The sequence below is a fragment of the Magallana gigas genome, chromosome 2, assembly GCF_963853765.1.
Source record: "Magallana gigas chromosome 2, xbMagGiga1.1, whole genome shotgun sequence".
Classification (NCBI taxonomy): domain Eukaryota; kingdom Metazoa; phylum Mollusca; class Bivalvia; order Ostreida; family Ostreidae; genus Magallana; species Magallana gigas.
Genome location: NC_088854.1, coordinates 52,704,406 through 52,726,130, shown reverse-complemented (window position 1 = coordinate 52,726,130; position 21,725 = coordinate 52,704,406). Strand labels below are relative to the sequence as shown.

General features: G+C 39.8%; 1 protein-coding gene across 1 annotated transcript in view; it reads left to right on the top strand.

Moving 5' to 3' along the window:
* LOC105330984 (cadherin EGF LAG seven-pass G-type receptor 2) overlaps positions 1 to 21,210 on the top strand; it is a 49,372-nt gene extending 28,162 nt beyond the window's left edge. The window contains exons 15-22 of the mRNA XM_066077198.1: positions 13,453 to 13,592; positions 13,691 to 13,783; positions 14,232 to 14,370; positions 14,712 to 14,752; positions 14,850 to 14,919; positions 15,189 to 15,225; positions 15,316 to 15,388; positions 20,866 to 21,210. Coding sequence (XP_065933270.1) covers positions 13,453 to 13,592; positions 13,691 to 13,783; positions 14,232 to 14,370; positions 14,712 to 14,752; positions 14,850 to 14,919; positions 15,189 to 15,225; positions 15,316 to 15,388; positions 20,866 to 21,042 — 770 coding nt within the window. The 3' untranslated portion in view covers positions 21,043 to 21,210. The remainder of the gene's footprint in view (positions 1 to 13,452; positions 13,593 to 13,690; positions 13,784 to 14,231; positions 14,371 to 14,711; positions 14,753 to 14,849; positions 14,920 to 15,188; positions 15,226 to 15,315; positions 15,389 to 20,865) is intronic.
* Positions 21,211 to 21,725: the final 515 nt, after the last annotated feature.

Sequence of the window (21,725 nt, the reverse complement as noted above, 5' to 3'; positions counted from 1 at the left end):
GTGGTCCATTATATTCCTTATCTTTGAAGTGTGCATCAAACGAATAACAGGGTAGTGTAGGGGACCTATGGGGCTATTATTTCCCGGTCTCAAATTTGGGCTGTAGGGGTACCACCAAGTGGCTTCCAGGGGTTCTGGCTCATTTCAGGGGTTTATATCTCACTTCAGATTGACCACAAGAACTTGATAACACTAGGATTAAGTAGAGGACCTCAATAGGTATTCATAATAAGCGTGAGAGGGCACCTATGACCCCTGCAAGGGTCCAGTTAGCTCACCCAAACTTTGTCATATTTTAGCATTTCACAATGATATAGGGGTTAAAAGTGGTCCATTATCTTCCTTATCTTGAATTGTGCATCAAACGAATAACAGGGTAGTGTAGGGGACCTATGGGGCTATTATTTACCGGTCTCAGATTTGGGCTGTAGGGGTACCACCAAGTGACTCCCAGGGGTTCTGGCTCATTTCAGAGGTTTATATCTCACTTGAGATTGACCACAAGAACTTGATAACTCTGGGATTAAGTAGAGGGCCTCAAGAGGTATTCATAATAAGCGTTAGAGGGCACCTATGACCCCTGCAAGGGTCGGTTTAGCTCACCCGAACTTAGTCATATTTTAGCATTTCACAATGATATAGGGGTGAGTGGCGGGCCATTATCTCTTTTATCTTTGAGGTGTGCAATAAACGGACACAAGGGTAGTGTAGGGGACCTATGGGGCTATTATTTCCTGGTCTCAAATTTGGGCTGTAGGGGTACCACCAAGTGGCTCCCAGGGGTTCTGGCTCATTTCAGGGGTTTATATCTAACTTTAGATTGGCCACAGAAACTTGCAAACATTTGGATTAAGGCCCTTTACCTAATTCCAGTGTTATCAAGTTCTTGTGGCCAATCTCAAGCGAGATACAAATCCCTGAAATGAGCCAGAACCCCTGGGAGCCACTTGGTGGTACCCCTACAGCCCAAATCTGAGACCGGGAAATATCAGCCCCATATGCCCCCTACACTACCCTGTTATTCGTTTGATGCACACTTCAAAGATAAGGAAGATAATGGGCCACTTTTAACCCCTATATCATTGTGAAATGCTAAAATATGACAAAGTTCGGGTGAGCTAACCGAACCCTTGTAGGGGTCATAGGTGCCCTCTAACGCTTATCATGAATACCTCTTGAGGTTCTCTACTTAATCCAAGTGTTTGCAAGTTCCTGTGGCCAATCTCAAGTGAGATACAAATCCCTGAAATGAGCCAGAACCCCTGGGAGCCACTTGGTGGTACCCCTACAGCCCAAATCTGAGACCGGGAAATATCAGCCCCATATGCCCCCTACACTACCCTGTTATTCGTTTGATGCACACTTCAAAGATAAGGAAGATAATGGGCCACTTTTAAATCCTATATCATTCTGAAATGCTAAAATATGACAAAGTTCGGGTGAGCTAACCGAACCCTTGTAGGGGTCATAGGTGCCCTCTAACGCTTATCATGAATACCTCTTGAGGTTCTCTACTTAATCCAAGTGTTTGCAAGTTCCTGTGGCCAATCTCAAGTGAGATACAAATCCCTGAAATGAGCCAGAACCCCTGGGAGCCACTTGGTGGTACCCCTACAGCCCAAATCTGAGACCGGGAAATATCAGCCCCATATGCCCCCTACACTACCCTGTTATTCGTTTGATGCACACTTCAAAGATAAGGAAGATAATGGGCCACTTTTAACCCCTATATCATTGTGAAATGCTAAAATATGACAAAGTTCGGGTGAGCTAACCGAACCCTTGTAGGGGTCATAGGTGCCCTCTAACGCTTATTATGAATACCTCTTGAGGTTCTCTACTTAATCCAAGTGTTTGCAAGTTCCTGTGGCCAATCTCAAGTGAGATACAAATCCCTGAAATGAGCCAGAACCCCTGGGAGCCACTTGGTGGTACCCCTACAGCCCAAATCTGAGACCGGGAAATATCAGCCCCATATGCCCCCTACACTACCCTGTTATTCGTTTGATGCACACTTCAAAGATAAGGAAGATAATGGGCCACTTTTAACCCCTATATCATTGTGAAATGCTAAAATATGACAAAGTTCGGGTGAGCTAACCGAACCCTTGTAGGGGTCATAGGTGCCCTCTAACGCTTATCATGAATACCTCTTGAGGTTCTCTACTTAATCCAAGTGTTTGCAAGTTCCTGTGGCCAATCTCAAGTGAGATACAAATCCCTGAAATGAGCCAGAACCCCTGGGAGCCACTTGGTGGTACCCCTACAGCCCAAATCTGAGACCGGGAAATATCAGCCCCATATGCCCCCTACACTACCCTGTTATTCGTTTGATGCACACTTCAAAGATAAGGAAGATAATGGGCCACTTTTAACCCCTATATCATTGTGAAATGCTAAAATATGACAAAGTTCGGGTGAGCTAACCGAACCCTTGTAGGGGTCATAGGTGCCCTCTAACGCTTATCATGAATACCTCTTGAGGTTCTCTACTTAATCCAAGTGTTTGCAAGTTCCTGTGGCCAATCTCAAGTGAGATACAAATCCCTGAAATGAGCCAGAACCCCTGGGAGCCACTTGGTGGTACCCCTACAGCCCAAATCTGAGACCGGGAAATATCAGCCCCATATGCCCCCTACACTACCCTGTTATTCGTTTGATGCACACTTCAAAGATAAGGAAGATAATGGGCCACTTTTAACCCCTATATCATTGTGAAATGCTAAAATATGACAAAGTTCGGGTGAGCTAACCGAACCCTTGTAGGGGTCATAGGTGCCCTCTAACGCTTATCATGAATACCTCTTGAGGTTCTCTACTTAATCCAAGTGTTTGCAAGTTCCTGTGGCCAATCTCAAGTGAGATACAAATCCCTGAAATGAGCCAGAACCCCTGGGAGCCACTTGGTGGTACCCCTACAGCCCAAATCTGAGACCGGGAAATATCAGCCCCATATGCCCCCTACACTACCCTGTTATTCGTTTGATGCACACTTCAAAGATAAGGAAGATAATGGGCCACTTTTAACCCCTATATCATTGTGAAATGCTAAAATATGACAAAGTTCGGGTGAGCTAACCGAACCCTTGTAGGGGTCATAGGTGCCCTCTAACGCTTATTATGAATACCTCTTGAGGTTCTCTACTTAATCCAAGTGTTTGCAAGTTCCTGTGGCCAATCTCAAGTGAGATACAAATCCCTGAAATGAGCCAGAACCCCTGGGAGCCACTTGGTGGTACCCCTACAGCCCAAATCTGAGACCGGGAAATATCAGCCCCATATGCCCCCTACACTACCCTGTTATTCGTTTGATGCACACTTCAAAGATAAGGAAGATAATGGGCCACTTTTAACCCCTATATCATTGTGAAATGCTAAAATATGACAAAGTTCGGGTGAGCTAACCGAACCCTTGTAGGGGTCATAGGTGCCCTCTAACGCTTATTATGAATACCTCTTGAGGTTCTCTACTTAATCCAAGTGTTTGCAAGTTCCTGTGGCCAATCTCAAGTGAGATACAAATCCCTGAAATGAGCCAGAACCCCTGGGAGCCACTTGGTGGTACCCCTACAGCCCAAATCTGAGACCGGGAAATATCAGCCCCATATGCCCCCTACACTACCCTGTTATTCGTTTGATGCACACTTCAAAGATAAGGAAGATAATGGGCCACTTTTAACCCCTATATCATTGTGAAATGCTAAAATATGACAAAGTTCGGGTGAGCTAACCGAACCCTTGTAGGGGTCATAGGTGCCCTCTAACGCTTATTATGAATACCTCTTGAGGTTCTCTACTTAATCCAAGTGTTTGCAAGTTCCTGTGGCCAATCTCAAGTGAGATACAAATCCCTGAAATGAGCCAGAACCCCTGGGAGCCACTTGGTGGTACCCCTACAGCCCAAATCTGAGACCGGGAAATATCAGCCCCATATGCCCCCTACACTACCCTGTTATTCGTTTGATGCACACTTCAAAGATAAGGAAGATAATGGGCCACTTTTAACCCCTATATCATTGTGAAATGCTAAAATATGACAAAGTTCGGGTGAGCTAACCGAACCCTTGTAGGGGTCATAGGTGCCCTCTAACGCTTATTATGAATACCTCTTGAGGTTCTCTACTTAATCCAAGTGTTTGCAAGTTCCTGTGGCCAATCTCAAGTGAGATACAAATCCCTGAAATGAGCCAGAACCCCTGGGAGCCACTTGGTGGTACCCCTACAGCCCAAATCTGAGACCGGGAAATATCAGCCCCATATGCCCCCTACACTACCCTGTTATTCGTTTGATGCACACTTCAAAGATAAGGAAGATAATGGGCCACTTTTAACCCCTATATCATTGTGAAATGCTAAAATATGACAAAGTTCGGGTGAGCTAACCGAACCCTTGTAGGGGTCATAGGTGCCCTCTAACGCTTATTATGAATACCTCTTGAGGTTCTCTACTTAATCCAAGTGTTTGCAAGTTCCTGTGGCCAATCTCAAGTGAGATACAAATCCCTGAAATGAGCCAGAACCCCTGGGAGCCACTTGGTGGTACCCCTACAGCCCAAATCTGAGACCGGGAAATATCAGCCCCATATGCCCCCTACACTACCCTGTTATTCGTTTGATGCACACTTCAAAGATAAGGAAGATAATGGGCCACTTTTAACCCCTATATCATTGTGAAATGCTAAAATATGACAAAGTTCGGGTGAGCTAACCGAACCCTTGTAGGGGTCATAGGTGCCCTCTAACGCTTATTATGAATACCTCTTGAGGTTCTCTACTTAATCCAAGTGTTTGCAAGTTCCTGTGGCCAATCTCAAGTGAGATACAAATCCCTGAAATGAGCCAGAACCCCTGGGAGCCACTTGGTGGTACCCCTACAGCCCAAATCTGAGACCGGGAAATATCAGCCCCATATGCCCCCTACACTACCCTGTTATTCGTTTGATGCACACTTCAAAGATAAGGAAGATAATGGGCCACTTTTAACCCCTATATCATTGTGAAATGCTAAAATATGACAAAGTTCGGGTGAGCTAACCGAACCCTTGTAGGGGTCATAGGTGCCCTCTAACGCTTATTATGAATACCTCTTGAGGTTCTCTACTTAATCCAAGTGTTTGCAAGTTCCTGTGGCCAATCTCAAGTGAGATACAAATCCCTGAAATGAGCCAGAACCCCTGGGAGCCACTTGGTGGTACCCCTACAGCCCAAATCTGAGACCGGGAAATATCAGCCCCATATGCCCCCTACACTACCCTGTTATTCGTTTGATGCACACTTCAAAGATAAGGAAGATAATGGGCCACTTTTAACCCCTATATCATTGTGAAATGCTAAAATATGACAAAGTTCGGGTGAGCTAACCGAACCCTTGTAGGGGTCATAGGTGCCCTCTAACGCTTATTATGAATACCTCTTGAGGTTCTCTACTTAATCCAAGTGTTTGCAAGTTCCTGTGGCCAATCTCAAGTGAGATACAAATCCCTGAAATGAGCCAGAACCCCTGGGAGCCACTTGGTGGTACCCCTACAGCCCAAATCTGAGACCGGGAAATATCAGCCCCATATGCCCCCTACACTACCCTGTTATTCGTTTGATGCACACTTCAAAGATAAGGAAGATAATGGGCCACTTTTAACCCCTATATCATTGTGAAATGCTAAAATATGACAAAGTTCGGGTGAGCTAACCGAACCCTTGTAGGGGTCATAGGTGCCCTCTAACGCTTATTATGAATACCTCTTGAGGTTCTCTACTTAATCCAAGTGTTTGCAAGTTCCTGTGGCCAATCTCAAGTGAGATACAAATCCCTGAAATGAGCCAGAACCCCTGGGAGCCACTTGGTGGTACCCCTACAGCCCAAATCTGAGACCGGGAAATATCAGCCCCATATGCCCCCTACACTACCCTGTTATTCGTTTGATGCACACTTCAAAGATAAGGAAGATAATGGGCCACTTTTAACCCCTATATCATTGTGAAATGCTAAAATATGACAAAGTTCGGGTGAGCTAACCGAACCCTTGTAGGGGTCATAGGTGCCCTCTAACGCTTATTATGAATACCTCTTGAGGTTCTCTACTTAATCCAAGTGTTTGCAAGTTCCTGTGGCCAATCTCAAGTGAGATACAAATCCCTGAAATGAGCCAGAACCCCTGGGAGCCACTTGGTGGTACCCCTACAGCCCAAATCTGAGACCGGGAAATATCAGCCCCATATGCCCCCTACACTACCCTGTTATTCGTTTGATGCACACTTCAAAGATAAGGAAGATAATGGGCCACTTTTAACCCCTATATCATTGTGAAATGCTAAAATATGACAAAGTTCGGGTGAGCTAACCGAACCCTTGTAGGGGTCATAGGTGCCCTCTAACGCTTATTATGAATACCTCTTGAGGTTCTCTACTTAATCCAAGTGTTTGCAAGTTCCTGTGGCCAATCTCAAGTGAGATACAAATCCCTGAAATGAGCCAGAACCCCTGGGAGCCACTTGGTGGTACCCCTACAGCCCAAATCTGAGACCGGGAAATATCAGCCCCATATGCCCCCTACACTACCCTGTTATTCGTTTGATGCACACTTCAAAGATAAGGAAGATAATGGGCCACTTTTAACCCCTATATCATTGTGAAATGCTAAAATATGACAAAGTTCGGGTGAGCTAACCGAACCCTTGTAGGGGTCATAGGTGCCCTCTAACGCTTATTATGAATACCTCTTGAGGTTCTCTACTTAATCCAAGTGTTTGCAAGTTCCTGTGGCCAATCTCAAGTGAGATACAAATCCCTGAAATGAGCCAGAACCCCTGGGAGCCACTTGGTGGTACCCCTACAGCCCAAATCTGAGACCGGGAAATATCAGCCCCATATGCCCCCTACACTACCCTGTTATTCGTTTGATGCACACTTCAAAGATAAGGAAGATAATGGGCCACTTTTAACCCCTATATCATTGTGAAATGCTAAAATATGACAAAGTTCGGGTGAGCTAACCGAACCCTTGTAGGGGTCATAGGTGCCCTCTAACGCTTATTATGAATACCTCTTGAGGTTCTCTACTTAATCCAAGTGTTTGCAAGTTCCTGTGGCCAATCTCAAGTGAGATACAAATCCCTGAAATGAGCCAGAACCCCTGGGAGCCACTTGGTGGTACCCCTACAGCCCAAATCTGAGACCGGGAAATATCAGCCCCATATGCCCCCTACACTACCCTGTTATTCGTTTGATGCACACTTCAAAGATAAGGAAGATAATGGGCCACTTTTAACCCCTATATCATTGTGAAATGCTAAAATATGACAAAGTTCGGGTGAGCTAACCGAACCCTTGTAGGGGTCATAGGTGCCCTCTAACGCTTATTATGAATACCTCTTGAGGTTCTCTACTTAATCCAAGTGTTTGCAAGTTCCTGTGGCCAATCTCAAGTGAGATACAAATCCCTGAAATGAGCCAGAACCCCTGGGAGCCACTTGGTGGTACCCCTACAGCCCAAATCTGAGACCGGGAAATATCAGCCCCATATGCCCCCTACACTACCCTGTTATTCGTTTGATGCACACTTCAAAGATAAGGAAGATAATGGGCCACTTTTAACCCCTATATCATTGTGAAATGCTAAAATATGACAAAGTTCGGGTGAGCTAACCGAACCCTTGTAGGGGTCATAGGTGCCCTCTAACGCTTATTATGAATACCTCTTGAGGTTCTCTACTTAATCCAAGTGTTTGCAAGTTCCTGTGGCCAATCTCAAGTGAGATACAAATCCCTGAAATGAGCCAGAACCCCTGGGAGCCACTTGGTGGTACCCCTACAGCCCAAATCTGAGACCGGGAAATATCAGCCCCATATGCCCCCTACACTACCCTGTTATTCGTTTGATGCACACTTCAAAGATAAGGAAGATAATGGGCCACTTTTAACCCCTATATCATTGTGAAATGCTAAAATATGACAAAGTTCGGGTGAGCTAACCGAACCCTTGTAGGGGTCATAGGTGCCCTCTAACGCTTATTATGAATACCTCTTGAGGTTCTCTACTTAATCCAAGTGTTTGCAAGTTCCTGTGGCCAATCTCAAGTGAGATACAAATCCCTGAAATGAGCCAGAACCCCTGGGAGCCACTTGGTGGTACCCCTACAGCCCAAATCTGAGACCGGGAAATATCAGCCCCATATGCCCCCTACACTACCCTGTTATTCGTTTGATGCACACTTCAAAGATAAGGAAGATAATGGGCCACTTTTAACCCCTATATCATTGTGAAATGCTAAAATATGACAAAGTTCGGGTGAGCTAACCGAACCCTTGTAGGGGTCATAGGTGCCCTCTAACGCTTATTATGAATACCTCTTGAGGTTCTCTACTTAATCCAAGTGTTTGCAAGTTCCTGTGGCCAATCTCAAGTGAGATACAAATCCCTGAAATGAGCCAGAACCCCTGGGAGCCACTTGGTGGTACCCCTACAGCCCAAATCTGAGACCGGGAAATATCAGCCCCATATGCCCCCTACACTACCCTGTTATTCGTTTGATGCACACTTCAAAGATAAGGAAGATAATGGGCCACTTTTAACCCCTATATCATTGTGAAATGCTAAAATATGACAAAGTTCGGGTGAGCTAACCGAACCCTTGTAGGGGTCATAGGTGCCCTCTAACGCTTATTATGAATACCTCTTGAGGTTCTCTACTTAATCCAAGTGTTTGCAAGTTCCTGTGGCCAATCTCAAGTGAGATACAAATCCCTGAAATGAGCCAGAACCCCTGGGAGCCACTTGGTGGTACCCCTACAGCCCAAATCTGAGACCGGGAAATATCAGCCCCATATGCCCCCTACACTACCCTGTTATTCGTTTGATGCACACTTCAAAGATAAGGAAGATAATGGGCCACTTTTAACCCCTATATCATTGTGAAATGCTAAAATATGACAAAGTTCGGGTGAGCTAACCGAACCCTTGTAGGGGTCATAGGTGCCCTCTAACGCTTATTATGAATACCTCTTGAGGTTCTCTACTTAATCCAAGTGTTTGCAAGTTCCTGTGGCCAATCTCAAGTGAGATACAAATCCCTGAAATGAGCCAGAACCCCTGGGAGCCACTTGGTGGTACCCCTACAGCCCAAATCTGAGACCGGGAAATATCAGCCCCATATGCCCCCTACACTACCCTGTTATTCGTTTGATGCACACTTCAAAGATAAGGAAGATAATGGGCCACTTTTAACCCCTATATCATTGTGAAATGCTAAAATATGACAAAGTTCGGGTGAGCTAACCGAACCCTTGTAGGGGTCATAGGTGCCCTCTAACGCTTATTATGAATACCTCTTGAGGTTCTCTACTTAATCCAAGTGTTTGCAAGTTCCTGTGGCCAATCTCAAGTGAGATACAAATCCCTGAAATGAGCCAGAACCCCTGGGAGCCACTTGGTGGTACCCCTACAGCCCAAATCTGAGACCGGGAAATATCAGCCCCATATGCCCCCTACACTACCCTGTTATTCGTTTGATGCACACTTCAAAGATAAGGAAGATAATGGGCCACTTTTAACCCCTATATCATTGTGAAATGCTAAAATATGACAAAGTTCGGGTGAGCTAACCGAACCCTTGTAGGGGTCATAGGTGCCCTCTAACGCTTATTATGAATACCTCTTGAGGTTCTCTACTTAATCCAAGTGTTTGCAAGTTCCTGTGGCCAATCTCAAGTGAGATACAAATCCCTGAAATGAGCCAGAACCCCTGGGAGCCACTTGGTGGTACCCCTACAGCCCAAATCTGAGACCGGGAAATATCAGCCCCATATGCCCCCTACACTACCCTGTTATTCGTTTGATGCACACTTCAAAGATAAGGAAGATAATGGGCCACTTTTAACCCCTATATCATTGTGAAATGCTAAAATATGACAAAGTTCGGGTGAGCTAACCGAACCCTTGTAGGGGTCATAGGTGCCCTCTAACGCTTATTATGAATACCTCTTGAGGTTCTCTACTTAATCCAAGTGTTTGCAAGTTCCTGTGGCCAATCTCAAGTGAGATACAAATCCCTGAAATGAGCCAGAACCCCTGGGAGCCACTTGGTGGTACCCCTACAGCCCAAATCTGAGACCGGGAAATATCAGCCCCATATGCCCCCTACACTACCCTGTTATTCGTTTGATGCACACTTCAAAGATAAGGAAGATAATGGGCCACTTTTAACCCCTATATCATTGTGAAATGCTAAAATATGACAAAGTTCGGGTGAGCTAACCGAACCCTTGTAGGGGTCATAGGTGCCCTCTAACGCTTATTATGAATACCTCTTGAGGTTCTCTACTTAATCCAAGTGTTTGCAAGTTCCTGTGGCCAATCTCAAGTGAGATACAAATCCCTGAAATGAGCCAGAACCCCTGGGAGCCACTTGGTGGTACCCCTACAGCCCAAATCTGAGACCGGGAAATATCAGCCCCATATGCCCCCTACACTACCCTGTTATTCGTTTGATGCACACTTCAAAGATAAGGAAGATAATGGGCCACTTTTAACCCCTATATCATTGTGAAATGCTAAAATATGACAAAGTTCGGGTGAGCTAACCGAACCCTTGTAGGGGTCATAGGTGCCCTCTAACGCTTATTATGAATACCTCTTGAGGTTCTCTACTTAATCCAAGTGTTTGCAAGTTCCTGTGGCCAATCTCAAGTGAGATACAAATCCCTGAAATGAGCCAGAACCCCTGGGAGCCACTTGGTGGTACCCCTACAGCCCAAATCTGAGACCGGGAAATATCAGCCCCATATGCCCCCTACACTACCCTGTTATTCGTTTGATGCACACTTCAAAGATAAGGAAGATAATGGGCCACTTTTAACCCCTATATCATTGTGAAATGCTAAAATATGACAAAGTTCGGGTGAGCTAACCGAACCCTTGTAGGGGTCATAGGTGCCCTCTAACGCTTATTATGAATACCTCTTGAGGTTCTCTACTTAATCCAAGTGTTTGCAAGTTCCTGTGGCCAATCTCAAGTGAGATACAAATCCCTGAAATGAGCCAGAACCCCTGGGAGCCACTTGGTGGTACCCCTACAGCCCAAATCTGAGACCGGGAAATATCAGCCCCATATGCCCCCTACACTACCCTGTTATTCGTTTGATGCACACTTCAAAGATAAGGAAGATAATGGGCCACTTTTAACCCCTATATCATTGTGAAATGCTAAAATATGACAAAGTTCGGGTGAGCTAACCGAACCCTTGTAGGGGTCATAGGTGCCCTCTAACGCTTATTATGAATACCTCTTGAGGTTCTCTACTTAATCCAAGTGTTTGCAAGTTCCTGTGGCCAATCTCAAGTGAGATACAAATCCCTGAAATGAGCCAGAACCCCTGGGAGCCACTTGGTGGTACCCCTACAGCCCAAATCTGAGACCGGGAAATATCAGCCCCATATGCCCCCTACACTACCCTGTTATTCGTTTGATGCACACTTCAAAGATAAGGAAGATAATGGGCCACTTTTAACCCCTATATCATTGTGAAATGCTAAAATATGACAAAGTTCGGGTGAGCTAACCGAACCCTTGTAGGGGTCATAGGTGCCCTCTAACGCTTATTATGAATACCTCTTGAGGTTCTCTACTTAATCCAAGTGTTTGCAAGTTCCTGTGGCCAATCTCAAGTGAGATACAAATCCCTGAAATGAGCCAGAACCCCTGGGAGCCACTTGGTGGTACCCCTACAGCCCAAATCTGAGACCGGGAAATATCAGCCCCATATGCCCCCTACACTACCCTGTTATTCGTTTGATGCACACTTCAAAGATAAGGAAGATAATGGGCCACTTTTAACCCCTATATCATTGTGAAATGCTAAAATATGACAAAGTTCGGGTGAGCTAACCGAACCCTTGTAGGGGTCATAGGTGCCCTCTAACGCTTATTATGAATACCTCTTGAGGTTCTCTACTTAATCCAAGTGTTTGCAAGTTCCTGTGGCCAATCTCAAGTGAGATACAAATCCCTGAAATGAGCCAGAACCCCTGGGAGCCACTTGGTGGTACCCCTACAGCCCAAATCTGAGACCGGGAAATATCAGCCCCATATGCCCCCTACACTACCCTGTTATTCGTTTGATGCACACTTCAAAGATAAGGAAGATAATGGGCCACTTTTAACCCCTATATCATTGTGAAATGCTAAAATATGACAAAGTTCGGGTGAGCTAACCCGACCCTTTTCATTGTCAATGTTGTATTCGAAGGTTCACGTCAAAACATGGCCGATACAAAATAATCCCAATTTCACCTGATGATTTTCGCTGTTTTTGACTGCGACATATAATAATTTACTTATGAGAATAAAACCACAATGCTGGGTGTTCTACTGTCTCATATTCGTAATAATACGATGTCTTTTTAATTTTTGATTGATGTTGTTTCCGGGGGAGTAAAAAGGCCCGAGGATAAATTTTTAAACACGCACATGTTCAACGTCGATGTAAACAAATTATCTTGCCACACTGAGTTGGCTTTGAGTTTTTATTGTATTTGTATCGTTTTGTGCCTTTTAATTTACTTTAATTTATCATTTCTTTTATATCACAATACGCTTGCATATCACTCAATACGATGCATATAGTTTTTCTATTTGTATCAATAAGTCTACACTTAGGATAACATTATTTTCATAACTTATGACCCGTATAGACGTATTTCATTTCTATCCAACATAGAAGCATTTATAACTCTTATCCAGGCGAGCTTTACTGCTTTGGAAGTCGGCAATGCTCGTACAAATATTGAGCATTAATCATTTTGATATTAATTAAAATATGTCGATAATTAGGTGAAATATAATTTTTCTGTTCGAGTACTCTCAGTCCTTTGATGAATTTCCTTATTGGCTGCTAGCTTCTACGGGCTTAGTGGCTGCTGTTAGTGGCTGCTAGCTTCAGCCTGGTCTGTAACATTACTAAAATCATTCAGCCATTTGGAAATGACATTTACCCAGTGTAGTGTAACTGTTTAATATATTTAGTGAATTGATGAGAGAAAAATTACTCTGAAAAAAGAAAAACACTGTTTGAGAGGCGAAAAGAATGAGAGTGATTTCCCTTTGATAAATAACAGACATGCCGAACTTCGAACGGAAAGTAGTTCTGATCACGGGTAAGCGTAAGGCCGTATTTTTTGTCTGCTTTATAGACATTTCAGATGAAAGTGCATTGTAGCTCTAACCCTCCTTTTGTAGACGAAGTTTTTAAACGTACTTTGCATTCACGTACTAGGTTAGGTCGTGTATGAACAGTTTGTATTGTGTAATAGGGGGCGGATCAAAGTGCACGAATTAGATTTCAAAACAGTGTAGCTTTAAGGCTCTAGAATAGAGATTTTAAAATAGTTATAATCTTGGCCTGAAAGATGTAAATGTACATGTATGTGTGAAATTAGTGTTTCAACTATTTATTAATAGGCACCAGTGCTGGAATTGGGGAAGGTATAGCTCTCCATTTTGCATCCTTGGGTGCCCAGCTTTCACTTAGTGGACGAAATAGAGAGGAACTGTCGCGTGTGTCTACTCTATGTCAGCAACAGGGCGCGAAGGAGGAGCAGGTACGAGTGTACTCAACATAGATCATCTTGTTCAAATACAATGTATATATCATAGAATATGAACAATAATAATGATGTTTTTATCATTTTCCTTCCAGATATTAATTCAAGATGGGGATCTAACATCTGCAGAGTTTAGAAAGAAACTGTTGTTGAATACCATAGAAAAATTCAAACGATTAGATGTATTGGTATGTTTTTTAATTTGAAAAAAATTCTGGAAACATTACCCTTTAATAATAAATGGATACATGGAATGTTTTTAATTGTTAACACTTTAAAGATTTTTTAAATATATTATATTGGATAAAAACAATTGTTGTCAAACTGTGATATCATACTTTAACCTCGCGATATATACCACACAGCAACCAACTCAACGTATAACCATATTAATGAAATTGTTATATGATAATTAGGTAGGTAAGTACAATTGAATGAAACTAAAAATTGAAATTTAACGTTCGGGGTGGGTTGGAAAAATACATGTAGGTAATAACGTTTTTCAGCGAATATATCGTAACACGATAAACTACTATTTTTATAAAATAGTTCAAAAAAAATATCCACGGCTTCGTATTGCTGAAATGGCTGCAAAAAACAAACACTGTCCCCCAAAATTTTGCTTATTTTACCTAGGTGAATAATGCTGGAACAATGTACTATGCTAAAACCACTGAAACCACAGAAGAACAATATGACTCAATGATGGAAACTAACACAAAGAGTCACTTCTTCCTGTCTAAGGACGCTGTTCCATATCTGAAGGAGTCAAAAGGTATCTAAAAACAGTGATGTGGTATCATAAATGTTTGTAAGCGGTCAATTTTCAGGATGCGTAAATCAATGAACATATCATTACAAAATGTTGGTTGAAATTGTTTGTAGATGTTAAACGTTGTTTATATTTTACGCCGAAGAATTGTCATTGTATAATTGATTGAAATTTTTATCTAGAAAAGGAAAAAGGAAAAGGAAAAAGAAGTACTTTTTAATTCAAATTTTTACTCTTAAACATCTTTTTCTGATTGAGAATCTTCTTTGATTTTTTAACATATCTAAGATTTTGTTGTTTTTATGGACCCGTTTTTTTTTATATATGTATATTTTTAATTTTAGGCAACATTGTAAATATATCTAGTATCTGTGGCCCAAAGCCGGTAGGTTATTATATAATATCTAAATCTAAATGATGCAGACTTTTTAAAAAGTGTATAATATCCAATCTATTGTTTTAAACTCATGAATTATTTACAGATGGCGGAGGTAGCCGTGTATTGTATGAGTAAAGCAGCCCTTGATATGTTTACACAGTGCCTATCTTTAGGTATATCATTCATTTAATAAATCAACAGCAAGTTCAAATGTTCACCGTGATATGAAATTGGTTGGCCACGTGATCAAATCTTGTAAAGCCCGAAACATTTGAATAAACATACCCATATTTGACTTTAAGAATACAGGCAATATAGGATAAAATATACAAACATACATGTAGGATACTCGAAACTTTCGTGCATATTAGTCATAATACAAATGCTACTTTTGACCTGAAAATTTTACTTTATATCCACATGTCTATACAATCTTTTACAGAACTGGCTCCATTTGGTGTCCGAGTGAATGCAGTGAAGTAAGTGTAGATGAATAATATAAAGATTATATCGATATTTTTTTCAATTAACAAGTTTATTGTGTATACAAATCAATTGATTTTCTATAGTCCTGGTACGGTCGTAAGTAAAATAGCCAGACGAGATCACTCCGCGTATCAGGACGAAGGAAAATACCAACAGGTAATGTATTAAAATTGATTTTAAATTGAAGGAATCTCTACCATGGCCAGTTTTTATAAATAACTGAAACGAGAGGGAAATAGAGATAATGCTTGCAAAATTTCTTCAGTTTTTAGAGATCCAGAAATCAAAGCACCCGATTGGTCGAGTTGGACTTCCGGCGGACATTGCTCAAGCTGTAGCGTTTTTAGCGTCAGATGACGCATCATTTATCACGGGACAGATCTTATTTGTAGATGGGGGGCGCCATTGCGTGTCATCCGCTGTGGCAACCAGTGTGAAATAAAGAAAATGGGTTACTTGTCTATATTGTTACTTGTTTTATCTTGATTAAAACTACATATTGAACTAGCCCATTCTTAAAAAGGCTAAATGTTCACGCGTTGCCTCAGTAATTGAAGATATTTTGACCCCCCCCCCCAAAAAAAATAAAATAAAAAATTACTAGATAGTATACAGGGAGATATTTAAGAGACCAGAATTGTTTTTCACTAGTAGTTATAATGGCAAAAACAAAAATCGAATTTTGAATTTTTTAAGGTTGTTTTGACCGAGAGTTTCTAGACTTTCCAGCCTTGTAATTGTATTACAATTAAAAATTATAAATGAATATTGTTTAAAAGGTTATGTACGGTATGTTTTTAAATTCTTTATCGTGCCAATTTAAAGTACATTTAAATCAAGGTCTTGCGTAAATAGAGATTTAAAAAGAAAGATTTTATGTAATAGCAAATGCATTTATTCATCTGATCATTATGTAAAACAAAGCATCAAGGGTTGAAGATAAATTAAAGCTTTTTTTAAAGAATGATGAACGCGGTTTTATAATTGTCTTATTGATTTTTACACACAAGCACGTTTGCATATTGCATGATTATTTGTTTGTTATGTTGACCCGATTTTTTGCCAAATAATACTGCAGTGGAATGTGTTGTGATAATAAAATATCTTGCCTTTGTAACCAAAAAGGCATAGTAAATATTTGTATATTTGCATGTACAGCTTTATTTCGTATATAATAGTTAATGAAAAATACTTAGGTCAGAAAAATAACTAGAGCGAAACAACCAAATTAAACTTCGACATACTACATGTAGTAACTTGTTGACATCAAAATAAGCTGCGGTACTTACAGTAAACGATGTCTACAAATACAGGAATGGAATAAATGTTTTTAGAACAGTTTTACAGTGACGAAAAACAAACAAGGGCAAAAAAAAAACACCCATTAAAAGACGATGGTTAATACTGTAGAGAAAATAGAATATATTAATTGCAAACTAAATGGTACCAACCCCAACTGTACCTCTTCTATCCGTGTTGAAAGTTGAGATAAAAATTTTGCAATAAGAATGAATAAATCTAACAACAATCTGCAACAAAAACTGCAGTCCCCATCCGGACCCCATGCAGCCGTGTGCAACAAGTTGAAATAAGATATAAAGCGATGGGACTTTTGGAAACCAACAAAAATGCCGAATATCAAGCAGAAGGTAGCCCTAATTACAGGTAAGCTATCTGTGTTTTGTACACCTACATCATCAAATACATTATATTTCAAGTTGGATCTTATACAAACAAATCTAATTTTTCCCTTCTGTTGACAATTCAATCATTTTAGCAATCGGTTTACCTAAGTATGAAACCATATTACATTTAGCTGTAAGATTTTAAATGTTAGCTTATCTAAAGTTGATAAATTTATTTAGGTGCCTGTGGTGGTATTGGTAAAGGGATAGCTCTGCATTTCGCGGCATTGGGGGCGCAACTTTCTTTGAATGGAAAAGATAGAGAGGAACTGGTTCGTGTGGCCAGTCTGTGTCAGCAACAGGGTGCGAAGGAAGAGCAGGTGCGAATGTAATTGAATTTTCAGAGTACCTGGGTATTTGCTGGTCCACCAAAAAAATATTATATATTGTGTTGTTGTTTTTCATTGCAGATACTAGTTCAAGATGGGGATCTTACATCTGCAGAATTTAGGAAGGAACTGTTGAGAAATACAATAGAAAAATTCAAACGTTTGGATGTCTTGGTAGTTTTATATTACCAAACTGGTTTAAATCGGCTTAAATTTACTAACATACTTTTTAAAAAGAAATTACAAATTTATTAAATATTACAAAGTACTACCTATCGAATAAAAAAATAGTTTAATCGGTTTGACCAGAAAGGAATTTATTTTAAAAACAATAAATGAAATGTATATATTTCTGTTCACAAATTTGTAATTATATAGAAGGCTGTTGTACAACATATTGATCTTGTCTAGGTAAATAATGCCGGAATAATGCACTACGCTAAAACCACTGATACCACAGGGGGACATTACGACTCCCTGATGGACACCAACACAAAGTGTCACTTCTTTCTGACTAAGGACGCCATTCCACACCTGAAGGAATCTAAAGATATTGATAGGATATTCATGATATAGCTTAAATGACAATGTCCCTTGAAGCTCTATGTCTCTGCAAAGCCCCACACAGTAGAAGATTTCACAAGTCCATCACGTATAGGGAAAAGTCACTTTCTTCATCAAATCAGAGCATTAATAGCGAAGTAGTTAGCAATGATCTTTGTTTGCAGAAGAGAGCTTCGATGTTGAGCAAGAAGCTAGAGTAAGACAAGGTACGCTGACGTTATCAATGTATTCAGATAGCTCATATTCTTCTTTCTTGAAATGTATAAAAAAAATAAAAGGACCAAGAGTCCTTTGCACATAGTAGCTCACCGTACGCCTTTTTTTTTTTTTTTAAATCTAAAATATATTTTCTTTGTTTTGAATATTCTAGTAGACTTAGCGCGTCTTATACCTCATACAGCATAGATATCGATAACTTTGTTACAATAAATATAAATTTTACGCATATTTTTACTTTATCATCTCATTCAATATTTATCAGCATATTTTTATGCTTTGTCACACCGGTGGATAATTTTCAAACCTGCTGCGCCAGATCAATTTTTAAAAGAAATTATTGCGTTGGGCGTAATTTAAGAATTTGAATCATATGCCGCAATTACTAATTCAAGACATTATATTGTTATTGTGTCAACTTGCATGACTTTGACACCGGTTGATAAACGATACTGGACGGCTCAGAATTTATACTAGCTGGATATCTACCAATGAAACACTTTCTATATCGTAAAATAATCAACTTAAAGGTTTTAAATCTCTTGTTCTTTTGAGAAAAGATTATATTGTGTGTTCCTTTTAGTTTTATTGCATCTATACTCTGTATACTTTATTTTCTTATATTAATATCAATTTTTGTTGAATCTTATTTTTTTTTAGGAAACATTGTGAATACTTCGAGTATTTGTGGGCCAAAGCCGGTAAGTTATTTCAAAAATTAATTGACTCTGTACATTTATAAATCATTCGTTGTTTTGATGTATAGACAAATTTAATTTTTGGCCACCTTTTTTCACATATGTTTAAAAGTAAACAACTTGGAGGCCACTACATTGTATTTATGGCATGTTGTAATTATATATTTTGTACAGAGAATTAAGAGTTGTTGTAAATGAGCGGCCTCCCAGTATTGTTTGTAACTGGTCAGATTTTTTTTTCGTCATTTTAATGGGACATGGTCATGATTTCGGTCCGAAATTACCTTTCTGATTTTAATGTTAACAATGCTTCTGTAAGGCATTTTCAATAGGTAACCAAAATTAGAATGTCATTCGTTGAGTTATAAGCAAATTACAGAGCTTACAATTCTTTGCTGCGTAAACAAAGCTTCTGTTTACAAATTGAATGTTGAGGTGAAAATTCCTGTTTTAGCCTAAAGTGATTGTGTTAAACCTTAGGAACTGTTTTTCTACGCTTAAAATAAATAAGAAGATAGACAAATAATTTTTTTTACTGGTAATTTGAACCTTTTTAAAAAAAAAACAAACAAACAGGGTATGAGCCTTGTTTACATGACAATGAATTGTGACCTCTGTATCTTGCATATAACTGCGACTGACTCTCAAATTTCATTTGATCATTAGAAATGCATTCCTAAAGCATTATAAATTGTAAACATAGAATTTTACCAAAATCGTGACCATGCCCCTTTAAAATAAATGACTTTGAAATTACACATTATGTTCAGTTGTTTGTTTTGGAGCGAATAACCAGCTTCTTTGAAGACATTGAATTCTGAGGTCTAAAAAGCTTTACTTAAAAATGATTTACAGATGGCGGAGGTGACAGTTTATTGTATGAGTAAAGCAGCCATGGACATGTTTACACAATGTCTATCTTTGGGTATGTTAATTTTAATTTCATATCTGTTTGGCAGTATAACACATTAAAATATGCAATAGATTCATTGAAATAAATCTTTGTGCAACAAAATTTTAAATTCAAATTACGATAATTATAAATGGATCTGTAAAAGAAATTAAATTTTTTTTCTCGATATTTAGATTAGTAAAACAATACCTATTGGTAACTTCTACTTACTTAATACACGTGTTCAACAGGTAGAACCAATGTAAGCTAGTATAAAGAGTTGGTTCATGTACATATTAGATGCGTTTTATAAATCGTTTTTACCATTCATCAGCATATACCCAACAAAAATACTACTGATTGGGTCTTTAACGAGGCCAAAATTTAAACTGAAATTTTGGCAATATTGATGTAGGCCTATGTAAAATGGTATTATTTTACAAACCTATTATCCACAATGATGTCAAGGTTAAAGAATATTCTAGATATTTGTAATGTTCACCCTTTAAAATTATGTACACGCCTGAGGAAGATGTTACCTGTCGGGTTCACTGAATTTATGTCTTGAATCGAGGTAACGTAATTTATGTTGACGTTGCATATAAAAGAAACACGATGAAAAGGGTTTTCCGGTGTATATATTTTAATGATATAAAAGAACCATAAAAACAACAAGACTAATTTTAATAACAATTCGAATCATTCGTAATAAGATTTGAAGACCAAGCTCAAAATATGTACAGTACGTATTATTTATTCTTTTTTTTACTTTCAGTGTTATTTAAAATAAAATTCGAAATTGTTAACAATAAGATTAGTTTAGAAATGAATAAAATCTCTACTGTAAGTTATGATGCTAAGAAAAATATCAACAAAAAAAAAAAAAAAACAAACAAACAAAAATCCCAGCAATAGACATACGTGTTCACACTTTTTGTTTACAGAATTGGCACCGTATGGCGTCCGCGTGAATGCTGTGAAGTAAGTTAATTAACAAATGCGAATTGCTTACTTAAAAGCATCGTTGAAATATTATCACTTAAATATATCACATATATTCTTGTTGTTTGCAGTCCTGGTACTGTTGTGAGTAAATTGGTCAGACACGATCACTCTCCGTATCAAGATGACCGGATTTACCAAAAGGTTCATAATGAATAACAAATCATATTTACAAGGCAAATTTTCTTCTAACAGACGCAATGAGGTAATAAATGAATAAACTTAAATAAATATCATTTTTTTTCAGTTTTTAGAGATCCAGAAATCAAAGCACCCGATTGGTCGAGTTGGACTTCCGATGGACATTGCTCAAGCTGTGGCGTTTTTAGCGTCCGATGACGCATCATTTATCACCGGACAGATCTTATTTGTAGATGGGGGACGCCACTGCGTGTCATCCGCTGTGGCGACCAGTGTAAAATAAGCAGAATAACATTACTTTTAATATTATCGCTTATTTTTTAATCACTGTGACTTCATAAAACACTAATGATTGTTTAAGTATTGTTGTTTCGCTCGTTAATTTTCGACGTTTGTTGTTTTAATATACACGCAATACATTTGGAATAAAATTTAACCTGAACGTCTTGGAGATACGCATTTTGTAATCATTTATCAAAGACGAAATACAAAAACAAAACAAGTTTGGGGAATCGCCCGATGAAAGACAACTACACAGTATTTTATTTTAAGTTTTATTTGGCGATGATTGGCCATGGCTGCTTAAAAATGTGGGAGCCAGGCATCAATTCTTGCCTTATAGGGCATCCCTAACAAACAAGCAAAGCAAAAGCTTGAGCCCTGGGAACAGATGCTCAACTGCTTGCTCACCTAGTCCATAATATATATACAAATGCAAATAACTGTCAATTAATATTGTTGACATAAGCACTACTGGTAAGCCAGAATGCCGCCACGAGACTATGCACAGCATAGTCTGCGCCACCAGTAGAGCTACACCGGGCCATGAACGAGGGCTATAGGTTGAGATTAATTATTATATACCATTAAGCTATTACAAATTTTAAAAGCGAGATCAAAGCATGAGGGCAGGGAATATTAAAGCCCAAAGGCATAAAAGTATAAGACAACTACTTGTTATGGGAG